This window comes from Oculina patagonica, chromosome 4 (assembly GCF_052425735.1).
Source record: "Oculina patagonica isolate OP01 chromosome 4, crgOcupat, whole genome shotgun sequence".
NCBI classification, from domain to species: domain Eukaryota; kingdom Metazoa; phylum Cnidaria; class Anthozoa; order Scleractinia; family Oculinidae; genus Oculina; species Oculina patagonica.
The window spans coordinates 52,271,209-52,296,005 of record NC_135761.1 but is presented as its reverse complement, the minus strand read 5'-3'; the positions used below and the strand labels follow the sequence as shown (position 1 = coordinate 52,296,005).

The 24,797-nt window shown below is 39.1% G+C and overlaps 3 protein-coding genes across 4 annotated transcripts; 2 read left to right on the top strand and 1 right to left on the bottom strand.

The window, feature by feature from the left end:
- The first annotated feature begins 45 nt into the window (after positions 1-45).
- LOC144650599 (2-hydroxyacyl-CoA lyase 2-like) lies at positions 46-14,162 on the top strand. The gene is made up of 19 exons (XM_078510311.1): positions 46-172; positions 707-760; positions 3,396-3,500; positions 3,670-3,748; positions 3,999-4,090; positions 4,218-4,294; positions 4,607-4,668; positions 5,641-5,714; positions 5,831-5,868; positions 6,155-6,255; positions 6,350-6,459; positions 6,885-7,008; positions 7,571-7,665; positions 7,759-7,798; positions 7,933-8,047; positions 9,225-9,362; positions 10,801-10,975; positions 11,193-11,291; positions 12,208-14,162. The coding sequence occupies exons 1-19, from the start codon at positions 59-61 to the stop codon at positions 12,391-12,393; spliced, it is 1,878 nt and encodes a 625-aa protein (XP_078366437.1). The 5' UTR covers positions 46-58; the 3' UTR covers positions 12,394-14,162.
- Positions 14,163-14,311: 149 nt separating this feature from the next.
- Positions 14,312-18,195, bottom strand: LOC144650644 (40S small subunit processome assembly factor 1-like). Of its 2 annotated transcripts, none has more exons than XM_078510371.1 (8): positions 18,141-18,195; positions 17,272-17,369; positions 17,044-17,084; positions 16,385-16,440; positions 16,162-16,232; positions 15,340-15,426; positions 15,089-15,147; positions 14,312-14,983 (listed from the first exon to the last, which is right to left on the bottom strand). In XM_078510371.1, exons 2-8 carry the CDS (start codon positions 17,350-17,352, stop codon positions 14,854-14,856), a joined length of 525 nt encoding a protein of 174 aa, XP_078366497.1. In that variant the 5' UTR covers positions 17,353-17,369; positions 18,141-18,195; the 3' UTR covers positions 14,312-14,853. The 2 variants fall into 2 exon arrangements, with proteins under 2 accessions (XP_078366497.1, XP_078366499.1); XM_078510373.1 differs by having other exon boundaries at positions 18,089-18,192.
- A 1,962-nt stretch (positions 18,196-20,157) lies between these two features.
- On the top strand, positions 20,158-23,002 carry LOC144650630 (uncharacterized). The gene is made up of 2 exons (XM_078510354.1): positions 20,158-20,499; positions 21,627-23,002. Exons 1-2 carry the CDS (start codon positions 20,188-20,190, stop codon positions 22,269-22,271), a joined length of 957 nt encoding a protein of 318 aa, XP_078366480.1. The 5' UTR covers positions 20,158-20,187; the 3' UTR covers positions 22,272-23,002.
- The last annotated feature ends 1,795 nt before the right edge of the window (positions 23,003-24,797 follow it).

Here is a 24,797-nt window from a genome sequence, read left to right as displayed (position 1 = left end):
TGTAGTCAGCGGGATGTCCCATTAGTTCCAGTCTCAACCCTCCCAGTGGAAATAGAAAATGGAGGAGTTGACTGTATTTTGTGCGGTGTTTATGAGTCTTGTTACAGCCCTTGTTGGCTTGATTACTCTCCTTGTATACAAACTTAGAATCTTGCACAGGTACATTTACAAGGTAGGAAAGTTTTCAGTGTTTTTTTTTCATGGAAAGTTTATTTTTTCTTCGCTTGAAAATTGTAAATGGATCGATGTGAACAGATTTGTCACATGACTAATATTTTGCAATTATATTTTTTTCTTGAGACCATCGAGATTGGCATAAACGGCTTATGCTTGCAATTTTTATTGATTTAAGAATTTTATGTTATGCATTTTAAAATCTCTTACTCCAGTCAAAAAATACTAAGGACCCGGAAAGGAAGTGGATTTTGTCCCCTGTTTGCAGGGGGTACGGTCGAGCTAGCTTTCTGTGGCTTCTGCATTTTTAGCCAAAATGCATTACTTTCATGGTAACCAGAGTGATATTTAATTAAGTGAATTAATCCAACTGGGATAATTATTGCTAAATAAAATGCTTTATCCAAATAATCTGCAAACCTGGCATGGGTTAAAAGGGAAATGGAAGTCTACATTAGGTTGACATATTCTTCCAGGCCCAAAGCCACATATATTCATAATATGACAATAATAATGCCTTTTTTACTCCTAGCTTGATGAAAACAGCAATAGACATGGTGGGGAGTTAGTTGGTGAAGTTTTACAAGTTAGTGACCATATGTGTTTTGAAATGTATTTAATGGTGAACTGTGTACGATAGACAGCTAGTGGTAAAGGCAGAGAAGTTCAAAGAGGGGAGTAGGATGAGGAGAAGAGAGGGGAGAGGGAGGGGGTAAAGTGAAAATTGGACTTTTCTAATCTTCTCAAACAAAAAGGGGTAAGAACTTTAGGGTTTTTTGCACTTTGGATGTTATGAAATCTGGGATCCCTTCCCAAGATCTGATGAAATATTTCTCTGAGACAGTAGCTCTGAGACACTTTACGTTTATAATCAACCAGGAAATACACGTAGTTAAAAGCAAAATTTTAAAAAATGCATAAATTTAAAAAAGATTATATATATGATAATGCAAATGCGGCCTTACACTACGGAAGACCTGAAAAAATTTTTCAGGCTCTGAGCGGGAGTCGAACCCACGACCTTTGCGTTGCCAGTGCAATGCTCTACCACTGAGCTATCAAAGCCACATGAGAGCGGTCGTATATGGGTAATCCCTTTATGGTGGACATGATACTCGGCCCAAGTATATGTGAAATAAATGAATGTGTGTCCAGCAGTAGCAATGAAATATATATATGATAATGCAAATGCGGCCTTACACTACTGAAGACCTGAAAAAATTTTTCAGGCTCTGAGCGGGAGTCGAACCCACGACCTTTGCGTTGCCAGTGCAATGCTCTACCACTGAGCTATCAAAGCCACATGAGAGCGGTCGTATATGGGTAATCCCTTTATGGTGGACATGATACTCGGCCCAAGTATATGTGAAATAAATGAATGTGTGTCCAGCAGTAGCAATGAAATATATATATGATAATGCAAATGCGGCCTTACACTACTGAAGACCTGAAAAAATTTTTCCGGCTCTGAGCGGGAGTCGAACCCACGACCTTTGCGTTGCCAGTGCAATGCTCTACCACTGAGCTATCAAAGCCACATGAGAGCGGTCGTATATGGGTAATCCCTTTATGGTGGACATGATACTCGGCCCAAGTATATGTGAAATAAATGAATGTGTGTCCAGCAGTAGCAATGAAATATATATATGATAATGCAAATGCGGCCTTACACTACTGAAGACCTGAAAAAATTTTTCAGGCTCTGAGCGGGAGTCGAACCCACGACCTTTGCGTTGCCAGTGCAATGCTCTACCACTGAGCTATCAAAGCCACATGAGAGCGGTCGTATATGGGTAATCCCTTTATGGTGGACATGATACTCGGCCCAAGTATATGTGAAATAAATGAATGTGTGTCCAGCAGTAGCAATGAAATATATATATGATAATGCAAATGCGGCCTTACACTACTGAAGACCTGAAAAAATTTTTCAGGCTCTGAGCGGGAGTCGAACCCACGACCTTTGCGTTGCCAGTGCAATGCTCTACCACTGAGCTATCAAAGCCACATGAGAGCGGTCGTATATGGGTAATCCCTTTATGGTGGACATGATACTCGGCCCAAGTATATGTGAAATAAATGAATGTGTGTCCAGCAGTAGCAATGAAATATATATATGATAATGCAAATGCGGCCTTACACTACTGAAGACCTGAAAAAATTTTTCAGGCTCTGAGCGGGAGTCGAACCCACGACCTTTGCGTTGCCAGTGCAATGCTCTACCACTGAGCTATCAAAGCCACATGAGAGCGGTCGTATATGGGTAATCCCTTTATGGTGGACATGATACTCGGCCCAAGTATATGTGAAATAAATGAATGTGTGTCCAGCAGTAGCAATGAAATATATATATGATAATGCAAATGCGGCCTTACACTACTGAAGACCTGAAAAAAAATTTTTCAGGCTCTGAGCGGGAGTCGAACCCACGACCTTTGCGTTGCCAGTGCAATGCTCTACCACTGAGCTATCAAAGCCACATGAGAGCGGTCGTATATGGGTAATCCCTTTTCTCATGTGGCTTTGATAGCTCAGTGGTAGAGCATTGCACTGGCAACGCAAAGGTCGTGGGTTCGACTCCCGCTCAGAGCCTGAAAAATTTTTTCAGGTCTTCAGTAGTGTAAGGCCGCATTTGCATTATCATATATATATTTCATTGCTACTGCTGGACACACATTCATTTATTTCACATATACTTGGGCCGAGTATCATGTCCACCATAAAGGGATTACCCATATACGACCGCTCTCATGTGGCTTTGATAGCTCAGTGGTAGAGCATTGCACTGGCAACGCAAAGGTCGTGGGTTCGACTCCCGCTCAGAGCCTGAAAAATTTTTTCAGGTCTTCAGTAGTGTAAGGCCGCATTTGCATTATCATATATATATTTCATTGCTACTGCTGGACACACATTCATTTATTTAAAAAAGATTATTTATTAATAATCCCAGCTAGATTAATTAGCAATGATAAAATTAATATTATTAAAGCCACAAGGCTGATTGATGTGAAATGTTTATAAGTCACTTAACAATGCAGGTTGAAATTGTTTAGAACTACAGTACTGATACTTATACACAAGTTTTTGGATATTAACAGGGTAAATTTATTTAAGTTTTTGTTGGAAACACTTCCTATGATCCTATGTTGTTTTGTGGTAGGCTATTATTATAACTTTCAGAATTCAATAATGTTCAGCTAACAAGTTTGTTCCTTGTACAGTCTCATGGGGTCAAGTTTGTCTTCACACTCTGTGGCGGCCACATTTCTCCAATTTTGGTGTCATGTCAAAATCTTGGAATCAGAGTCATTGATACAAGACATGAGGTAATGTTTGCTTGTGGTAAAAATTTCCATTTAAGTCAATTATGCATGAGTTTTTGGACACAATTTTTGACCCGACCATGTCTGTATACCTAAGAGAAAGTTGATATATGTAGGTACTAGATGACCATCTCAAGTGATATGAATATTTTTACCATCGTTTTATTCATAGGTCACAGCTGTATTTGCAGCAGATGCTGTTGCAAGGTTATCAGGTGTTGTGGGAGTGGCTGCTGTCACTGCTGGTCCTGGTAAAGACATGTTTTTCTATGTTTACTTATTGTTTTACAATATAGCTATACATGTATATGTACTGTACAGTCAGTTGTGTCTCACTGAGAAGCCACTTCTCTTGGACAATTGAACCTTCTCTTGTGTAGCAATTTCCGTAACAGTTGCAATTACTATAAAAGGTAAAGCCTGTTATAAAACTTACAAGTGAACATCTCATTTGAGTAGTGCCTACGAGATTTGACTGTCAATTTTTTTGTACCATTTCAGGTTTAACAAATACTGTAACAGCTGTGAAGAATGCACAAATGGCTGAATCTCCTGTCCTGTTGTTAGGCGGGGCTGCAGCTACGTTGCTAAAGGTTTGTAATCTTTGCTGAAGGTGGCCGATGAGTTTATTATTGGTTTCTCAGTATAGCCTTAGGATATTTGTGTCATTGTTAAATAATGTTAAGAATCAAAAGTGTATTTTATTATTTCTTTTTTCAGGGGCGTGGAGCTCTACAAGACATTGATCAGATGAGCTTGTTTAAGCCCCTATGTAAATACTGTGCTACAGTTACAAGGTAAGATTTGGTTACCATAGGAACACAGGGAGGCTCTGCAAATAAAGCCCCATTGAACAAGGTGTGCCTTTAGTAGTGTATTTCTATAGGTCCCTGGTTCAAATCTTTTGGACATCCTGCCACTGCCTGAATTTGTTTTCTGTAGTCCCAAGTTGAACTTCTTGCCTTGTTTTGTAACTGGCCAATAAGTTACGGTAGCCTCCTATTAGTCCACTAGTTGGGTAAGTTCATTTACAGTGTCCCAAATAAGCACAAATAGCAAGTAATAGCTATATACCAAATGTACTAATAAGAACTAATTTTTGCCATCAGGGTAGCTGACATTGTACCCATCTTAAGAAAGGCTATTCAGATAGCACAATCAGGCACACCAGGTAAAAATTACTAGGTTACCAATGTCCAATTTTAATTAATGTGCAATTTTATATTTTATATGTAACATGATTATCATCATATAACAATTTTTTAAGGGGTGGCAAATATCTTTCTTTTATGATTTTCACCACTGTTAGCCATGCTACTTCACTGCCACAACTGTAAAAACTGTCCACTTCAAGGGCCAGTCCGCTACATGCATGACCTATCCTTAATCCAAGACCCAGTAGTGGGCCAAAAAACCATTTTCCACTTATTTTATTTTACTCACTTATCCTGGAAAAATACCGGGTGAGAGCAAAGGGACACTTCCATGTGGGGTTAAACGATGTTTATCCTGTAATTTAATTAATCCCATCAACACCGTAAATAGTACCACTACAGGGAATTCTTTTCGTATTAATTGCAAATCTTCATGTACTTCTAGATCTTTAGTTTATATGGCAGAATGTATATTTTGTAAAAAACAATATGTAGGTAACACAACCCAAAAGTTGCGTGACCGCATAACTGGGCATAGAAACAGCAAGGAGTCTGCCCTTAAAATTCATTTAGATTTCCATAATTCCACTTTTAACCAAACATTTAAGTTTGTAGTATTAAGCCATTCTTCTCCTGAGAAGTTAAATGAGTTAGAGTCCATTTGGATAAGTAAGTTGCGCACTAGTGAACCTGATGGCCTTAATAGGGTTGATCTGTGTGCATTACGCACCGGCGTTACTTAATTTTATAAATATCTCGACACACCCTATCTGTACTGTAATATCATGTTACTGGTCGTTGCCATTTCAAATGTTACTACACTGAAGAGGACCGTTACGGTCGAAAGGCCTATGTAGTTTATTAAAATCGTAGCTGTATGGCGATACACAATTTGTTCTTTTTAGTATACCTTTATTTTCTGTTGTATTGAATTTTTATTAACTAGTTATTCTCAGTTGATTACTAGACATTAAATTTTCTGTTTCCAGGTCCTGTGTTCGTGGAGTTTCCAATTGATACACTTTATCCTTACCCTCTGGTCAAGAAAGAGTCTGGGCTTAAGGTTTGTCAATCAGACAAGTGTACTGTCACATAGTTTACATGTATATCATCTATTACGCTGACATGTTTTATTATTATACATTTGTAGAAAAAACTGTATTTACATGTTGTTTTCAGGAAGCTCCCCGTGGCTTGTCTCAGCGCCTAGTTAATTGGTAAGTTTGTCTTTTAATTAATACCTTTGTTTCCAAAGTCAGCATATTAAATTCTTGTTAGTGCTTAACATTAATAAACTTTCAATTGTTTTTCTTGAGAGAATTTGCATTTTGGAAGGAATGTTGGAACTTGTCTTGAATTTTAACAACTCATTCCTAAACATTCCTGAATTATTTCTAACACTTGAATGTGTAAAAAACTGGTTGTGAGGTAGCTACAAGTTAATTTAATTAAATTTTGAATTAAAATGTTAATTAATATCAATTTGCACTTCTTCTTTCCAAGGTATATTTCTAACCATCTTCATGGCTTGTTTGCTGGAGCCTGGGACCCGCAAACTAAAGATCCATTGCCAGTCGACATTCCAATGCCCATTTCATCACAAGGTATGACAGTCAATGACATATGAAATTTTCCCTCTGAGCGAATTATAAACAAAATGTGAATGAAATATTTATTGATATTTTTGTTTCTTTAAAGTTGATGAATGCGTAAGACTGGTGTCCAAGTCAGTTCGGCCAGTGATTATATTAGGAAGTCAGTCTACACTACCTCCAGTTCCAGCTGAGCAACTCAGGCAAGCTTTAGAGGTATGGGAGACAACACTGCCTTGCTAAGTGTGCTTTTTGTTTTCCTCTCTGTTCTTAATTTCCATAATCCTATGTCAGAGAATCAAATTAGCCATTTCCAAGATGGCTTTTCCCTCTGTTTCAAAACTAGTCCTGGTGCACATTCTCAGAAAATTATGGCATGATGCCCTGCATTGTTTTTGACAATAATGTTGAAAAGCAAGATGACTTACAGTGTATGATTAACCTGTCGATGCACTATGAGATGCTTGTAACAGACGCTAAATCACACGTGCATTTCAGTGGTAAACTGGCAAGGTGCATGAGATGCATCTACGTGTACATAATCTTATCATCTAAAATACTTCATGTTTAATTGTTAACTTTAATTAAAATAATTAATATGTGGGTGCCTGTTGTCTTAGTTTTTTTTCTGTCTCTATTAGGGATTAGGTATCCCATGTTTCCTTGGTGGCATGGCTCGTGGTCTGTTAGGAAGAAATAGTAATCTTCATATAAGACAACGGAGAAGAGATGCCTTAAAGGAGGCTGATCTTGTTATTTTAGCAGGTGTGGTTAATAAAAAAAGAGAAGATTCAATTGTGTAACTTATTTTTATCCGATAGCTAGATCAGAGCAGAAAATTGAGTTGACCCAGTCCCCAGTTTATTTGTTAAAATGTTCTAAGGAAATTGTGAAAGAAAAAAATAGGTTTAGTTGACTTAGAACCGTCATCGGAGAACAAAAGATAGTTACTGTTACATCCTTATTTAACTAGTACCAAAGGGTTGCACTGTCATCTAATACAAAAACAAAAACTACCAATTGCCGACTGTCACAATAAATACTGCTAATTGGAAACTTGTAGTTTACACTGTTAAGTATTAACTTGTTGCAGTTCGTGTACAACAAACCATCGAAACAAGGTTGACCCAGGAAATTTATTTACATCCAATTCAATCTGTTAAGAAGTTATTATACACTTAACACAATTGCACTGGAATTCATCATAAATTCAACATGAAGTTAGGTCCGTTTATGAGGTCTTACTCGGTCTGTATTAATGCCGTCTTTGTAGGCAGTTGCTAAGCCAGCAGATGTTGAAATGCTTCTTTTTTTGTGTTGGATATAGGTACTGTTTGTGACTTTAGGTTATCGTATGGTCGAGTGTTGAATAAAAAGTCCAAGATAATTGCTGTGAATAGGAACAAAAGCCAACTTTTTAAGGTAAATCATAGCAGCATGTGATTTGTGAAACAATTTTTTATCAAACTCTATTTTTGTCTGTGTGTTCATAACTCATGACCATCTTACCTTTAGAATTCAGACATGTTTTGGAAGCCCACAGTTGCTATTCAAGGTGAGAAGAATAAATACCTAAATAAAACTAAATTTGAAACCTTGATTAATTATTAATAACTTTTGCGGTGAACAGAGCTGAAATTTTTTTTACATTCATTACCATTTCATATTCATTTGTTACCATGGTTTTAGGTGATCCTGCCACATTCATGACATCACTTTGTAAGGGTCTCAAAGGATACAACTGTCCAACTGACTGGGTGGACACACTGAAGGAGAGAGACATTGAAAAAGAGAAGGCTAACAGGTACATTAATGTGCATATAACAATCTATTTTATGACAGCCAAGTCCCACGATGGAGGGTATTTGTATTAGCACACCTGTTGTACAGTATGTGATTGCTGATGATGGTTCTACTAGCTGGGTACAAACCACAAATGTCTGTTCATGACCATGTTCATGCCTTGTGAGCCATGTAGCAACGGCTGAATTCTTATTTCTGTAGTGTGAATTGACTAGATGTATTTACCTAGGCTCGATTTCTGCCTCTCTCTTGAATCTGATCTTTGTTCCTCCCTGGGGGAGAGCACAGGCTCATTTTCTGAACAGCAGCATTCTCGTCCCCAGAGCCGTTTGTCCTTTTTAGCTGGCTGAGCCTGGGACACGAGGACAAGTAACTCTGGGGACACATGATTTGATTGGCTACATTTTTAACAAAGATAATGTAAATCTAGCCAATCAAATCAACTGTTAGTAAAATCCATTACAACAAAAAGATTTTAAAACGGTTGATTTGATTTGCTAAATTTACATTTCCTTTTTTAGAGGTCTAGGCAATCAAATCATGTGTCCCCAGAGCCACTTTTCTCCCATGCAAAGGCTCACTGCCTCAGTCTGCTAAGAGGGACAAGCGACTCGGGGGACGAGAATGCAAACAGCAGCTGGTTATCAAGCCCAGTACTTATCTAGGGTAGTGACTTTGTGTCTATCTATCTATCCACCGATCCATCTATCTTTCTTTTAGTTTATGCATTGTCTGAATTGTCAAAATCTTTAAAGGGTGATTTCCTTCTCTTGTGTGTGAGAGGTATGGTGGCCTAATGGTAAAAGTGCCAGACTTCAGTTTGAACGGTCCAGGTTTAGCCCTGGCTGGGTCCCTGTGTTGTGCTTTTGGGTAAGACACTTTACTCTCATAGTGCCCTCTCCACCAAGAAGGTGTATAAATGGGTATCGGGGAAATAATGCTGGGGCAGGGGTGGGGGCAGAACCCTGTGATGGACTAGCATCCCATCCAGGGTGGAGTAAAAAAAATAATATTCCTAGCCGCTTAATGTTATCAAAACCGGGATACCAGGGATAAGCTCCAGCAGTATGGGCCACTTGGCTCGAGGCTTCCCTTTCCTTCTCTTGTCTTCTTCTTCAAAGTAGCCTTACCTCACTTCAATGTAGTAATGTTACTGTCTCTTGATCTGTTTTTAACAGTCTAAAGTCACAGGAATCTCTCAAACAACACTTGAATCCCCTGAAGCTGTTATACAATCTGGAGAATGTCATGTCCAATAACAGCATCATCGTGGCTGATGGAGGAGACTTTGTAGGCACAGCTGCATACATCCTGAGGTACGCCACAGTACATTGGGGGAGGGGTGGAAGGATTCATCATGCCTGGAGTTTTTAGGGGATGTCAGTTTATACTGTCATAGTCCTAAGTGGACACCTGTTTAAACGAAAACTGTATGCGTACAGGGTTAAGCAGTGCATTTGCAACCTTGAAAAAATCTTGGAGTATGATTGATTCATTGATGAGACCTAATCCCCAGCACTCAGGGATGCACTAGGGGCTGGCTGCTTGCTCTTTTCACTGACTTAACAAGAACTTAAATCTGGCTGAAATTTCACATGAAAACAAAGGCTTGGGTAACTTTTAACGCTGCCAAGACCAGAAAAGCCTGCTGGGCTTGCTAATGAGCCGGCTTTGTATTTTCTTAGCTACATCCCTGAGCAATTCCTCTTGTTTCAATGACAGCCCAAAACATGGCCTGAAAGTGTTGTTTAGTAGTCCAGACCCTGCTCTTATCGTGATACCATAATTTGATAAAAGTAAATTGTGTTGTGAGCTTCTCCTTCCCATGCAGCCGGTGCTTGATGGACAATGCATCTTCAAAAAAATAGCCAAAGCTTTTTAGGTTTGTCATTCAAAATCTGACTTAATCTGCATCAGTCAAAACCATCCTTGTTTATCTTCGGGGTGTTGTTATTCAGTTGGCATTTTTCTACATTAGAAAACCAATTGGCTGTTCCGAGGTTGCGCAGGGAACTGGGGCGAGTTTCAAATTTTAAGTAATCGATAACCTGACACCACCACATGAAAGATCACGTTGAGATTGTTTATTTGACCAAGTTTGATGCTTTCAGCATGATCAGAAACGAAGTTATGGACCTTGAAACATGGTTAAAAATCCATACAAACGTCTCTTATTGTGAGCCAGCGTCCCGCAAAACCATAAAAAACTCTTAAAATTTTTATCCGTTTTGTGATAGCTGTAAAATTCTGCCAAAGATCCATTATTTGAAAGAAGCTAAGATGAAAATCACTATGTTTGCACATTTTAAAGAGTATCACAAAAATCATAAAAGTTTTAAGAGTTTATATGGTTTTGGGGGACGCTGTCTCAAAATAAGAGACGTTTGTATGGATTTTTAACCATGTTACAAGGCCCATAACTTCGTCTCTGTTCATCCTAAAAGCATCAAACTTGGTAAAATGACCAATCTCACCGGGTTCCTTCATGTGGTGGTGTCAGATTATCGATTACTTAAAATTTGAAACTCGCCCCAGTTCCCTGCGCAACCTCGGAACAGCCAATTACCGGTATTTTGAGGTTTCCTTCAATTTGAGAGTAATCAGAAAAATGACTTAAAATACCATGACATAGCTCCTTAACCCCCTTCCGTTAAGAGACAAGAGTATACTCCCCTCATCCTGAATGGGTTGCTATACCCCAACAGGTTATCCTCTTACACTGTAGTACACAGCTGAAGCGTCTTCTCTTTTCAGGCCACGTGGTCCCTTGACTTGGTTGGACCCAGGTGCATTTGGTACCCTTGGAGTGGGTGGCGGCTTTGCCCTGGGGGCCAAGCTCTGCCGACCAGAATCTGAAGTATGGGTTATTTATGGAGATGGCTCTCTGGGTTACAGTGTAGCCGAGTTTGACACTTTTACAAGGCACAAGGTAAATCATTAAAATCATTAATGATTACAGCATTAATGCAACTGGACACAAAATTATTGATACGTACACTTACATGTTATCTCATGTTTGTCATCAACCTCATGTGCTTTAAGTGATCAAAATATTAAATAAATGTTATAATAAATTATTCTATTTTGCTAGATTTCACATTCTGAGTTTTGCCAATGGTAAATGGTGGTGTTTTGTTGGTTTTCAGACTCCAATCATTGCCCTGGTGGGTAATGATGCATGTTGGTCTCAGATTGCTCGTGAGCAAGTGCCGATGTTTGGTTCAAGTATTGGATGTGACTTAGAGGTAAGAAACAACTGGGTCTACTTTACCAAAATTTAGCTGTGTGCTTTATGTAAGGTAGCCTCCCACCCAGTTGATTTTAGGGTAATTGGAAATTTTGAGGGGGTGCGGGTCTCAAAAGCCAAAATTTTTGAAGGGGTGGGGGGATTCAAACCAAATAAAACTTCCACGGGAGGGGTATGGATATTTTCTGGAACAACACAATGTTGTTTTGTAGTGGTCATGTACTTGGCTTCAAGATAGTGACACTGTAGTTTACAGGCATTCCACTGAAACAAACAATTAAATTAACATAACATGGTTAAAAATCCCAGCTGGCAGGCGACAGAGCATTTGGCTATAATACAAAGCGTGACCGAGGATTTGAATTCAGGACAACCAAGAACAAGTCCAGCTAGTGGCAGGGTAGAGGGGTTTGACCCAGGACCTCCAGATTATAACACCAGCACCTTAAAACCTCTTGGCCACGCTGCATCCTCAACCTCCACAATCAACCGTGTTTGAATGTTGTTCAAAGAAAAACAATGTGTTTCCTGGAAATATACATTCTCACCCCAAGGAAGGTCATTGGAAGTTCTGGGGTGGGGGGCTCCCGAGTGGAACAGGGTGAATAAAAGAAACCGGCAAGCAAAGTGAGCCAGGCGTGGCCTGGGGGAGAAAGAAATGCGGAAGCCATGCTCAGTACACTTTGTTTGCCAATTTACTTTAAGCCCTGCTCCACTTGGAAGCCTGTTCGTCGGCTGGGGGGGGGGGGGGGGCAAGTTCTAAGCCAAAATTATTAAAGGAAAGTATGAAGCTAAACTGAAATTTCCAGAGGGGTGGGATGTCAAACCAAAAATCCTTCTGTGGGAGAGGTTAGATATTTTTTGGAACAACACAATATCGCTCAAAATCTTCATGACTGAATTTCTTTTCACAGTTCACAGATTATCACACAGTGGCTGATGGATATGGAGGTAAAGGCTTACTGCTTAGTGACCCGTCCACCAGCGAGATTGATGCAACGCTGTCTAAAGCCCAAGACATAGCCAAAGACAGCACTGCTGTGCTGATTAATGCATTAATTGGAAAAACTGACTTTCGGCAGGGTTCCATTTCAGTGTAACAGATTACACACCATTGTCAGGGGAATTTTTTTTAATGGTAGTAGGTTTAAATCTCTTAATATTTTTTTGGGAAATATCGGTAGTTAGAATGTTGTGGTTTTATAAAAAATTTTTGGAATAGTATAATATTATATTACATAAAATTTACATCATATAAGAATTACATACAGTTAGCCTTTTCAAACTTAAATGTTACAATAGTCTGTACACATTTCTGGATGATTTTTATTCAACTTAATTCTCAACCATAATCAGTTCTTTCACAGAAATCATATTTTTCAGAAGTTGTTTATAATAGACCCAGTTGTTTGATGGCAGGCTAATCCAGAATGCAGGGAAAATATTTCTTATTTCTTGTGTTTCAAAGTTAATTTTAACTTACAGTTTGTTTTTAGTTAGTCAATGTGAACAATTTTGAAGAACAATGGTGAAGAATTTTGTGTATAAACTGAACTCAAAGTTGAAGTTTAATTTGGATTGGCTTAAGATTTCCTGCTTTAAACAACTGGGCCTGAAAGCTTAAACTGCTCATTGCCAAGTAGACGTTGGGACAAAAGACAAATTTAAAAATATCAAGACTTCAGTCAATTTGGCACGTCTTGTTAGTTGTTCATATTTCTTCACTATGATGACTGTGACCTTAAAATTTTTATAGATCCGTAATCAGCATAATTATTAATTCTCCACAGGAGAGCAAATTAGTCTTACTGAATTTGTTAAAATAAAAAGTTAAGAAAACTCTCCAGTCCTGATCTGTACCAATTTTTGGACCTACAAAATAGCAGGTCCAGTTTTGAACTGGACCAGCCCCATGTGAGCACCTTGACCAGTCATGTTTGGGGCTGGCTGTGCAATTAATTTTTTGCTATGTTTTGCTATTGGACCAGTCTCAGATGAATCCAGTCTAAGAATGCTTCATGCATAGTATTCGCATGAGTAACTGATGGAAGAGCTGATTTGTTCATGTTGGTCCAGTAATGGACCAGTACCTGACCAATCCTATGTAAACAGAGGCTCGTCCTGAGTAAACAGGCCTGATCAGGACCTGTTTGATAGCACTGTGCTCCTTGAGATTATCTTGCTTAAATATTCACAAATTGCAACGGAACCATTTGGGACCAGTCCCATGTACACATAGCCTAAAAGATCAAGGCATGAATGAACTAACACACACTTGATTTTGTTGTTCTCAAAATCATATATTTTCTTATTCAACATGTTTAAACAAAGGTGGCCATAACCGTGAGGGTGGTTTGGATACCTGATCTTAAAGGGGCTATGTCACACAATTTTAGGCAAAAAATTGGCACTGGCCAACTGCTCAATCATATAATTAACTGAAATATCAAAATAACGGCTTAAAACTGTAGAAGAACTCAAAAGAAACAAATAAAGGCCAAAAAGGGGCATGGATGGGCAAAATTCAAGAAGATTAAAATGGATTGTGTTCGGGTAAACTTGAAAAACGTCGGCCCAACATGGTTTTAAAGTTTATCTCAATTTGTATGAATGTGTCATTTAAAATGCGGCCGTGATTTTGCCAATAAAGTCTTTGCTTTGCCAATTTGAAGTTTAGAGCTCTTAATTAATGAAAAGAAATGGAATTACCTAAAATACGGTGACCTAGCCCCTTTAATGAGCATAGATCTTTACCGTTTTATTTCTCTATTTACTCCTTAGTTCTAGTTTTAGCTGACAAGATATCTCAAACACTTGAGACAGTGTTTCATTGTATTTCCAAACACCTCAAATTTAATCAAAAATACTCCACTGCATGTCAGGTTTGGAGATGCAATAAAAATGTCTGTCATGTTTGATACGTTACAAGTTTGAAAGTTTACCATTAGTCTGACCACTGGCAGAATTATAAAATGTAAGCAAAGAAAATTATCTTGTAGAAGGTAATTGGGAAGAGAATAAGAATATTATAATTTAATAAATAATTTAATGATAAATAAAAACCAACTGGTTTTATAAATCAATGAGTTGTATTTATGTCTCATTACAGGTAAAAAATAGTAGAGAAAAAATGTTAAGCACCAATCTGAACAATTTAAATGGAATTTTGCACTGGCTGCACATAAACTTGTGTACTGTGTTGAGCTTGTACAGATATCACATTGTACAGTTTGAACAAACAACCATGATTACCTGCAAAGTTTTGATCTATGATAGCTTTCACAGACACAAGCAATGTTGCTCATTTAGAGATTTGGATGATAAGTGTTTTGTCTGTTGTGTTAAAAAAAAATTGAATTCTTTCTACTGTTAGTGCTGTTGTTTGCTAACTTCTTTCTTCTTGTAATGAATGTTGGTCTAGTCTTGCAAACCCTGCCAAACTTGACCCCACCCACAAGTCTGTGGCAGATCATTGTTTTGTTTGACAGTTCCAGAGTACAGTCATTCAGTTCTCTTTCTCTTTTTACAATCCCTCCAGCCTTCACAAAACCTTGATCTTGCTATCTTTTCTTGGTGGAGGTAATCTTGCGCAGATCAGCTTTGGACAGACGCTGTACACCAGCTTTGTACTTTCCAACTGACACTTGAAGGCCCTTTGCTGAATTGTCCACCCAGCGACCCATTGAAGCCCTGTGAGAAAAAGAAAACACGAATGGTGATTGAAAAAATCAGGTTTTGCCAGGTACATGTATCATTCAACCCAGAAGAAGAAAAAAGTGTAAAATTATTTCAAACCTTGTAGGAGCACTTTGCTTTTTATCTGTTTTCTTTTTGAAGATACCCATGGCATGTTCCTAGATGAGAAAAACAATCATGAGATAAAATATAATTACAAAAGACATTTTTCTTGACAATTGTTAAATTTAAAAACATTTTAAGGCCAGTAAGGGTAAAATTAGCAAGAATATGACTGAACAGGGAATTGAAAAAGGTTTCAATTGGTGTGAGGTGTCCACTTAAAGTTTGACTGTACATAGTAAACTTACTCTTTCTTTTTGTTCTTTCTCTCTCTCCTTTCTCCTTTTAATCTGACGCATCAGCATTGGATACGGCATTTTTTGGCCTTTTTGAGCCTAACATAAAACAAGTTTTAATTGACTCTTTAAGTAAATGATATCTGACACCATGATAATGCCTATTCAAAATTTAGAGTTGGGAGTTTTAAATATGTTACAAAGAGAATTTAAGAAAAATTGTCAGGCGAGCCACTAAAGCAGAAATGTAGTCATGTATACAGTAGTATCGCTATTAAGTGGCCAACCTTAGAAAAATGGCAACTGGCCGCTTAACAGAGGTTGGCTGCTTAAGAGGGTTCATTAGAAATTAGCATAAGGCCTTTTAGAAAGACCACATTATTTCAATACAAAATAGTGTGAAAAGGAATCTTGGAATCACTTTTATTATAAGATGACAAAAATCCAGTGTTTGAATGATTTCATTAGCCATCACTTTCTTTTTTAGACCCTTGTCTGTCCAACCTTGTTGAAAATAAAGCCAGTCATTGTATATTACCGTTACATTCTCGCTGGCCACTAAATAGGAGCAAAAACAATAGAAGAACGCTTATTGGGACAGCAATAAGGTGGCAGTGGCTGCTTAATAGGGGTGGCCATTTAAAAGGGGTTTTATTTACAGTATAATACTGTAAACAGTTTTGGGACTTTTATAACTGGCCACTTTATGGGTGGCTGCTTAAATGGGGGTCGACTGTATTTTCCTTTTTTCATGGATTTTTACATGTAATGAGTTTTTGAAAGACTGACTCCACTCGACAGAGGCTAAAACAAAAGCTGATTAATGGAACCTACTTTTCCTCCAAGTGACTGAGCTTTCCAGTCTTCGTATTTCTTCTTTTCTTTTCTACTGAGTCCAGTTACACCTGTAATGAACACATGAAACAACACATTCAATGTGATTTCAACTTTGTCATAATCAAAATGATCAACAAGGTCTTGATGAGGCTTATTAAGAGTTGAGCAGTTAGTTCTTAGCATATTAATTCTTATATTAATAGCAATTAACACTTCTTACCAAATTCTCTAACTTCTCTTGCAATGGATTTAAATTCTTGCTCCTCGAGGTCTTGCCTAGAGTTGAAAAAATTTGGCCATACTGTAATAAACCTTCTAATAGTAAAATCTGGAAATTGAAAATGGGGCAAATATCGAGTGAAATGAGGAGTTCATATTGCAATTTCAGGGATTTCAATGACAAATAACTAAGTTCAGGTGGGTGGGTCTGAGTAAGTCCAATTTACTATATCCCTAACTAGTGCTGATGATGTCAAGTCTCATTACAGGGTCATCTTGGTAAGGTGTACTGTGTGAGTCTTACAAATGTGCGAGGCAGCGAGGCATGTAACGCAAGGCAGCGAGGTATGCGAGGCAGAAATCCCTACTCCAAATAAAAAGGCTAAAAAGCTAACTGTGGGCTAACTGGCATGTAATTTAGGCTAACCGGAGTTCCCTTTATAGGCTAACTGAAGTGCTATTTAGGCTAACCGGAATGGATCGCATGCCTTGCTGCCTCACACTTTGTGATGACCCATATTGTGTTCAGTGGAATGGTACTGTAATTGTCTGCAATTAGGGCATTGTGAGACTCGCATGTGACAACATGAACTTGTTGTAAACAAGATTTCAATAACTGACCTGGGAACTTAATTTATTATAAAAAATTTCATGATTTACCTTGAAGATTTGGTTTTATCTTGTACCCATTTTCTTTTAACCTTTTCAAAAAAATCACAAAATCAGGATTATGAGTAAAAAAGATTTAATAATAATCATTAATGGTCAACAAGTTCCTTCTGGACTTTTGCAGATTTGAACCTAGTCCAGGCCATCTTTCATGAACCAATGATATTGAAGGTACATAGATCAGTACTTGGATTTATATTTCATAAAGTCAGTACATACTAGTGGTATAGCTTTCTTTTCTTTTCTCTGTTTGCCTGGTTCAACAAACTCTATTATTTTTGGTGGTGGACGATTGGCCATTCTTGTACTCAAGGAACCTGTATGTGGAACACAAATAACAGAAAAATGACTTGATCTTGTACCAAAAGGCCTGTAACTAACTAAATACTCATACTATTCTAACTACATTTTTTACAGTGAAATCCCAATTTCTCAAAACCTTGATTTCAGGGGCACCCAACAGACCGTTTCGGTGAATATCTGTTCGGACGACCTATAATCGTCAGCGATATTCGGATTAAAGTGCGATGAAAAATTGAGATTTCTACTAGCTCAAACTTTCGTGACAAACAACTACAGTATGTTGCCCTATTTCCCGGACCCCCTTTTCTGCCTTCGCTTTTCCGCGTCACGCTGCGTGTCTGCTTTCGTTTGCTCTTTTCCCGGCTGGCTCGTGGGGTTCGTTTCGTGGGGTGTCTTCGTCCGTCGCGGTCCTCGCGCCCGCGTTTTGGTGACTGGTGCTTTGTCTCCCCCTCACCGTGGGGTGCTCGCCTCGCTGTCATGGTCCCTGTCTGTCTCTGTCTCCCGTTCCCGCCGTCGCTCCGCTGTGCTCGTTCATCCCTTACTTTCGTGTCCGGGGAGCCGTCGTCCGGGCTCGGGCGCCTCTCCGGGTCAGCTCACACAGTGAGCACAGTGGGTGTCGCTCGGGCTGTGGGTCGGTGGCAGTGTCCGGTTGGGCAACATCTGTAGTAGCTCCTTCCTATTATTTCAAACACTAACAAAATTTTCATAAAAAGCGCATCAACATGAAGTATACCTGCAGGTAAAATAATTTCTATATCGTATGTGTGTTCTGCAGCCGTATTTACCTTGAAATCCTAACGAGATAACAAAGGACCACAACAACACATGTTGGCCGCCATATTGGATGCAAATGCAGAAGGAAACTGGTGCCAAGTGGTGATGATTAGTGCCCATTCCCCAATCAGTTAAACGGCGGGTGCACAAAATCGGGAGGGGAGGGGGCGGCTGTACAGTCACTGTACAGCTTCAGGCGCAATCGTTAGCCAGCTTCTTCGTGTTCGCCTCTGGAGCAATGGGCGAGGTCGATGATTTTTTATAAGACCCTTAATTACGCCTGCTGCTAAGTCCTATAACAAGGACCACCTTATGGACTGCTCCATGGACGACCTGGCGACGGCGCTCTAATTATTATTTTCGAGGGCATGATTTACTTATTTATTTTTAGGGAGCTCCAGCGCGCGCAGTGCGCCAGCATAGCACCATGGGTAAGGAAATTTGGTAAACCCATGAAGCCGAAATAAATCATGCTCTTAAAGATATTATGGTAAAGGGGCTTTTATCTATTTAGTGCATGGGGGGGGGGGGGGTAACGTTATTTTGGGAAGCTCAAAAGAGAGTCCTTGTGAAAAAGGCTTTTTTTCTGGGTATAATGGTATAATCCGTCGATTGATCGGGTCAGAAGAGAAAATATTTGAAATACCACACATTAATGTCAACCTCGTTCCCAGGGCTTTTCCCTTGGTATTATATTTGGTAATTTTTACCAAGGGAAGCTAAGGGAAAAGCCCTGGGAACGAGGTTGACATTAATATCATTACGTGCTATTCAGGGTTCTACGGGCTGTCAAAGTGTTTTGATTTAATAGAAGCACGTGCAGTTTCATGCAATTAATAATGTATTAGTTTTAACCTAATGACTCTAATATCTGTCTGTCCTGACAAACTCGCAATTAAGGTCCTGGAGCGATTACAGTTCGTTGAAGCAGGGGAGTGATTGCCCAGTAACCCCACTACGGGCTCTGCTTTGTTAAAAAGAAAACGAAATCAGCTGGTGTCCCTGATTAGCTGTAACCTATAGCTGAAAGTTTTAAAAAAAGCTGAATAAACTTCTATGAACTGAATCTTGTTTGGTTTTATTTTCCATAGCGACGAAGTTCTGTAGACTTGACCTTCACTCAAAGCCGTTTCTTTTAAGCGGGCGTTTTCACACAAATTGCTAACGCAGCGTATTTTTTGTTTTGATTTGTACTCGACTGACCCTACAGACAATGAAAACACCAACCATATAGACACTAACTGGATTTGGCGAGAAATTCTTTTACACAGAACTAATGTATCGTAAACTAAAAGTTCTTCGAATGATCTGGAGATCCCCCTTATACGTCAGTCCCTCTGAATTATTAACGGTTGTTTCTCTGGGATTTGTCCATTTGCATGGTGAAACTATTACGTGTAAATTTAATAAAAATCTTTATCACTCGAGGTCACGAAAATTATCACATGAAAATGAATTCAACTGAAAACCAGACTTAATTTGAATCAAATAATACTCCTTACAAATTAGCTTCTGTTTCAATTTCAATTTGCCTGCCTCATTGAAGGACAATTCATTATTTATTCATGAGTCCCACACCGTCATAAATTTCAGAGATATTACTATATGTCAGTCTAGAAGACTCTGCTATTTTTCTTTGCCCGCTGGGTCTTATTATGCAAGGTAGAATAAACTTCAAATTGTCTTTTGTAATGAAAAGATACATGTCTAATTTGGTCAAGTTTGCGTCATACGTAAGGGTGCTATTCAGTTATAGCCAATGGCACATTCAGATGACATTCACAAAAGGCTTCAATTGATCTTCTCTGATCGACTTGCCACGTCTGTTCACTGCAAAGGACACACTGAAGATTATAACATAAGCAGCTACTTTTGTTTAACAAAATCAGCGCCGTGTACAAATAATATTGTTTATTATGAAAATGGTTCATTATAATACAGTATGGTCTATCTCATTTCCGTTATTGTAAAATAAAATGAATGTGTGTCTGTGCCATCTGCCACTTTTGTTTTTGTTTGCAATGAAGAACTCGGTTTTCGTTTAAGAGGAGCTCTGCTATGAAAGTCGAAGGATTTCTTTTATTACTTGTTCCATATTTTTGTCTTTGCGACGAGGACTTCTGTCGAGAGACCACAAGTCCGATTTTGTACGACCATGTTCTGATCGGCCATGTTATCAAGTCGTTTTTAACTCGTGGAATTTTCTCCTGCGCTCACAAATGTTTGTCTCTGTCCTCGTGTTCGTCCTACAACTATCAAACTTCAGCAACACAAGATGGCGTTTGTGAGTTGAATGGTGAAAGCGGGGATAATCAGCAAAACTTGATTGAAAAACATGGCTTTGCCTTTGCTCAAGTACGACATGAAAAAGTAAGTGAGAATCCTACAATAATATTGATTAACACATACACTTATGAATGCTTGTGAGATCTGATTTGGGTTATTTTTCACTTGCGGTTTATGTGATCAAAGACACTGCGAAAATATTCATTATTCCGACAAAGACTAAGAATCGGTTATTTGTAGTCACATGATGTCTTTTCGTGTTATCAATTCTGGCCGACCGTGAAATAGATTTGTTTCCCCACATTCAGACACGATACAGACAAAGGAAGAGCCGGTATACTTAATAAAAGAAACGAAAAAAGTCCTTATTTCCTTGTTTCAAGTGCTTTAATTTTATCAAGCTGAATGTCATTTTTTCTAACACTCAATCTTGTCAATTTCGTCAGATCTATTACTGTGATATACATTTGATTGTTATCTAAGACAAGTTCAAAATTCACCATCACAGAATTAACACATGGTTGAAAAGGGTACAACACTTTTAATAAAAAACAATAACAGCCCTTTTTCTTGTACACGCCAAGTTTTAACACCAATATTTGTGTTCCATTTACACACGTTATCTTTGTAAAGCCGCGTGAAGCGGCTTTACAAAATAATACTAATATTAGCATGATGTGCCAAAGCAGTCTTTGGCCCGAACATGGGGAAAACGATTTTTCGTACGATCTAATGACTTAATAGCTAAAAGGTCAACGTAAATTGCACTCGCTCAGACCAGTAACCTTTTACAAATCTTCAATGCTTTAAATTAAAAGTTTCTTTTGATTTTATACATGTTTGAGAGCGCGGTGGCTTCACGGTTAGCGCGATGAACTGGGATCTAGTGGTCCAGGTTCTTGCCGGGGTCATTGTGTTACGTTCTTGGACAAGAGACTTTACTCTCACCGTGCCTCTCTCTACCCGAATGGGTACCAGTGAATTTAATGCCGTGCGGAGGGCGGGGTGGGGGAGGAGTGAAGGGAGGATTTACCCTGCGTTGGACTAGCATCCCATCCAGGGAGGAGTAGAAATACTCAAGTCATTTTATGCTACTGAAAGGGGGATAAACTAGCTTCCGTGGTATGGGACACTAAGTGGCCCGTTAAATACATTACCATCACCTTTTGTACATGTAATATTTTCACACATCTTTCTTCATTTATCCAAAGAAACCACAAAGCTGTTTGGAGGCCTGGGAAAAAGGTGCGCGCACATCAGGTTTCTTCTGTATCCAAGACAACGACGGCCATCTCCACAAAATGTACTGCGACCTGGCCTCTGAACCCGGTTGGGCCTGGACATTGGTGATGTCTCAGTCACTGCGCAACAGAGAGGAACAATTTACACAAGATGGTCTGATGGTGGATTCGCCAAAAAATGCAAAAATGCCCAACTGGGAAGCTTATAGGCTTCCACTAAGCAAAATGGAGGAATTAAGATCCCGTTCAACCCACTGGAGAGTCACTTGCAGTTTTCCGTTGGTCGGTGTAGACTACAGAGATTATGTGCGCGTTGAGTTTGCCCAGTTTGATCTTCTCACGTTTGTGGCAGGAAGGGTCTGCGAACAAGTGGAGTACATTGACGTTCGTGGTCATGCTTGCCAACAATGCACCACGGCCTGGGGGCAGAAAGCAGATTTATTTTTAGTTCATCGGAGTGACGTCAATGAATGCGACCGTGGTGCGACTCCGGATCATATTAATGCAGAACAATCCTTCGGTCGGTACAAGAAAGGTTTAAATCCGGAATTCCGATGTACAGCGGGGGATTCCGCCACGACTAATTATTGGTTTGGTAGCAGATTAAAGCCTTGAGTCCTGTCCACACTTACACGGGAGTTTTTTGGGGAAAGTGCACATGGTGACCAAAACGAAAATGAAGGGATTTCCGTACGAGTCCTGGTCAGGAAAGTGCTGTTGTGTTCTCTCCAACCAGAAATTACTGCCAGTGAACTGATGGAGTAGAAAAACGTTAGAGCACGCAGATCTTTTTCATCAAAATGGAGAGCTCAGTTTTGAAAACACTTTGCGCCTCGACGCGTTTTCTTCTTGCCTTTAACAATCACAGTAAAAATATTTATCGTATTAGACCAGAAGAACAAAACGCTGCTTTTTGATTTATAAGCTGACAGCTGTGAAGGCGCTGTCGGACCATAGTTACTATGGTCGGACACAGCTGATCACGGAGTGATAAATCAATATTTTTGATGGAGGAAATTTTGATGGGTATATACGCACTACAGCTGTATAAAATTACACTATAAACCCGACCCAGCCTTTGCACAGCGATTGCATTTTCCCATGCGGAGGCTTCCATCGATTTAGCTCGATCGATTCTGTAGCCCTCCTCATCCATTTTAATAGAATAAAACTCACATTTTAGTCATTTTTTACCCCACAAATACTGTATTTGTCTTTTGTAGCCACATTGTCGACATCGGGATGCGAGGTTTTCTTATCTACACACTCGCGCGACAGCCACGCTTACTGCGCGTAAATCCACGTTGTTCAAAAGCCGATTAACACTAATCCAGGATTAAAAGTTTATCCAGGGCTCAATATCTCGTCTATAAAAGTGTTTTTATTGCTTATGTTTTGTGAAGTTTGAGATAAGTCGATGTCAAAAATGGAGAGCAGAAAATATAAACATAAAACCTCACTAAAAAGTTAAAAAAATGTCGAAATTCAATCTAAACCTGCTCAAGCTAATCCTTGAACAACCCGGCCCAGGTTTGCAAAAATACACAGCATTGACTTATTCCCTTCACAATTGTATCTTTCTGATTAGCTATAGACACTTAACACATAATACATGATCTTAGCACACACGTATTTAATCATTATCTGCGACTATGAAATTTCAAGAATTTCAATGAATTGTTTCGCCTGGAGCAGAACTTTCAGTTTTTTTACGCTCTCGCCGGGCGCAGAAGGCAACATTTTGCAATTTATTTAAATAGCAAACTTTCTCTATTCCAATTCAACATTTTTTTCTGTTACAACAAGAGATCAGTGAAAGGAATATTGGAGTGATTTGTTTGTGAACAGTGGTGAAGCCGAAATGATTATAGGAGGTTTTGACAAATATGTGCCTTACTGTGTGGCACTAAATGTTTGCGGGTGTTATTTAATTTTTGCCATTTTTGCGGTTTTTTGCGCGATCTGCCAAAAAAATGTTCCCGCAAAACGAAAAATAATTCCGCTAAAGTACATTTCGCCTTTAGGAGATGAATACTGTTAAGAAAAGGAAAATGACAGAAAATAGCCTGCACGTGTTTTAAATTTGCGGATTCGCCTTTTTGTGTGTCTCGCGTAAACTAATTTTTGCGATTGGTAAAGAAAAGCTTTTCTTGCAGCGAATTAATTTTTGTGATCTTCAGAAAGTTTATTTCGATTGAAATCACAACAGTTTCGTTTTTTTTATTTTAGTAAAAGTCAAAATACAGGTTAAACCTCATACGGATACTAAAAAGTTTCGAAATAAGTGACAATCTATAACAATAACATACGTCGAAGCTCTCGACACCCTCGGGACGCGGTCCGCACTGGGCTGGCCGCTTCGGATGGTTCTTGTGCGGCCACTAGGTGTGGGGATTGGCCGCTTCGGGGCTTGCCCCTCTATGGTTGCATGTTAGTGGAGTTTCGATGTCCCGACGTGGAGCGACACAACACTTTGTACTGTATTACTGTAAAACATGTGCGAACGGCGATGTGAAGTTGATTGATATACAACATAGCATCGGGTTTTTAGATTCTTTGGGGTCCGCTCGGAGCTAAAACGGCAGAAGTCTGTCGTTCTCGAAAGTTCCGCGGCCGCTTCGGGAATGTCCGCTTACGAGAATGTAAAAATCAGAGTTTGTATGGGAGTAAAAACGGGGTTTCTCAAGGTGGCCGTAAGTGAGCTGTCCGCTTACGAGGTGTCCGTTAAGAGAGCTTCGACTGTATTGTTCTAAATGGTTGACTGTTCTGTCACTGTATCATATTAACTTCTGTTCCTCTTGATTCGTTATCCCTCTAGTCATCATGCGCAGGTATTTTCGGTTTTAGCACAATGATATTGTAAAAAACCATCGAAAAGAGACGTTTTAATCGGCACCAACATATTTTTGATGCACATGCAAAGATGATCGGATGTGTACTGATATTTCCGGCTATGAAAAAAAAAAAAAAAAAAAAAAATCAAAAAACTAAAACCCGCAAAAAAGAAGTGCCACACGCTAACGCAAGTCAATAGAACATTTTAGTATACTGTATACCACTTCGGCGAATTAAGCGAACTGACGTCTGGTCCGCTATTTGGGAATAATAAACAGTATTACGAACACGTACGTTGTGCGTTGA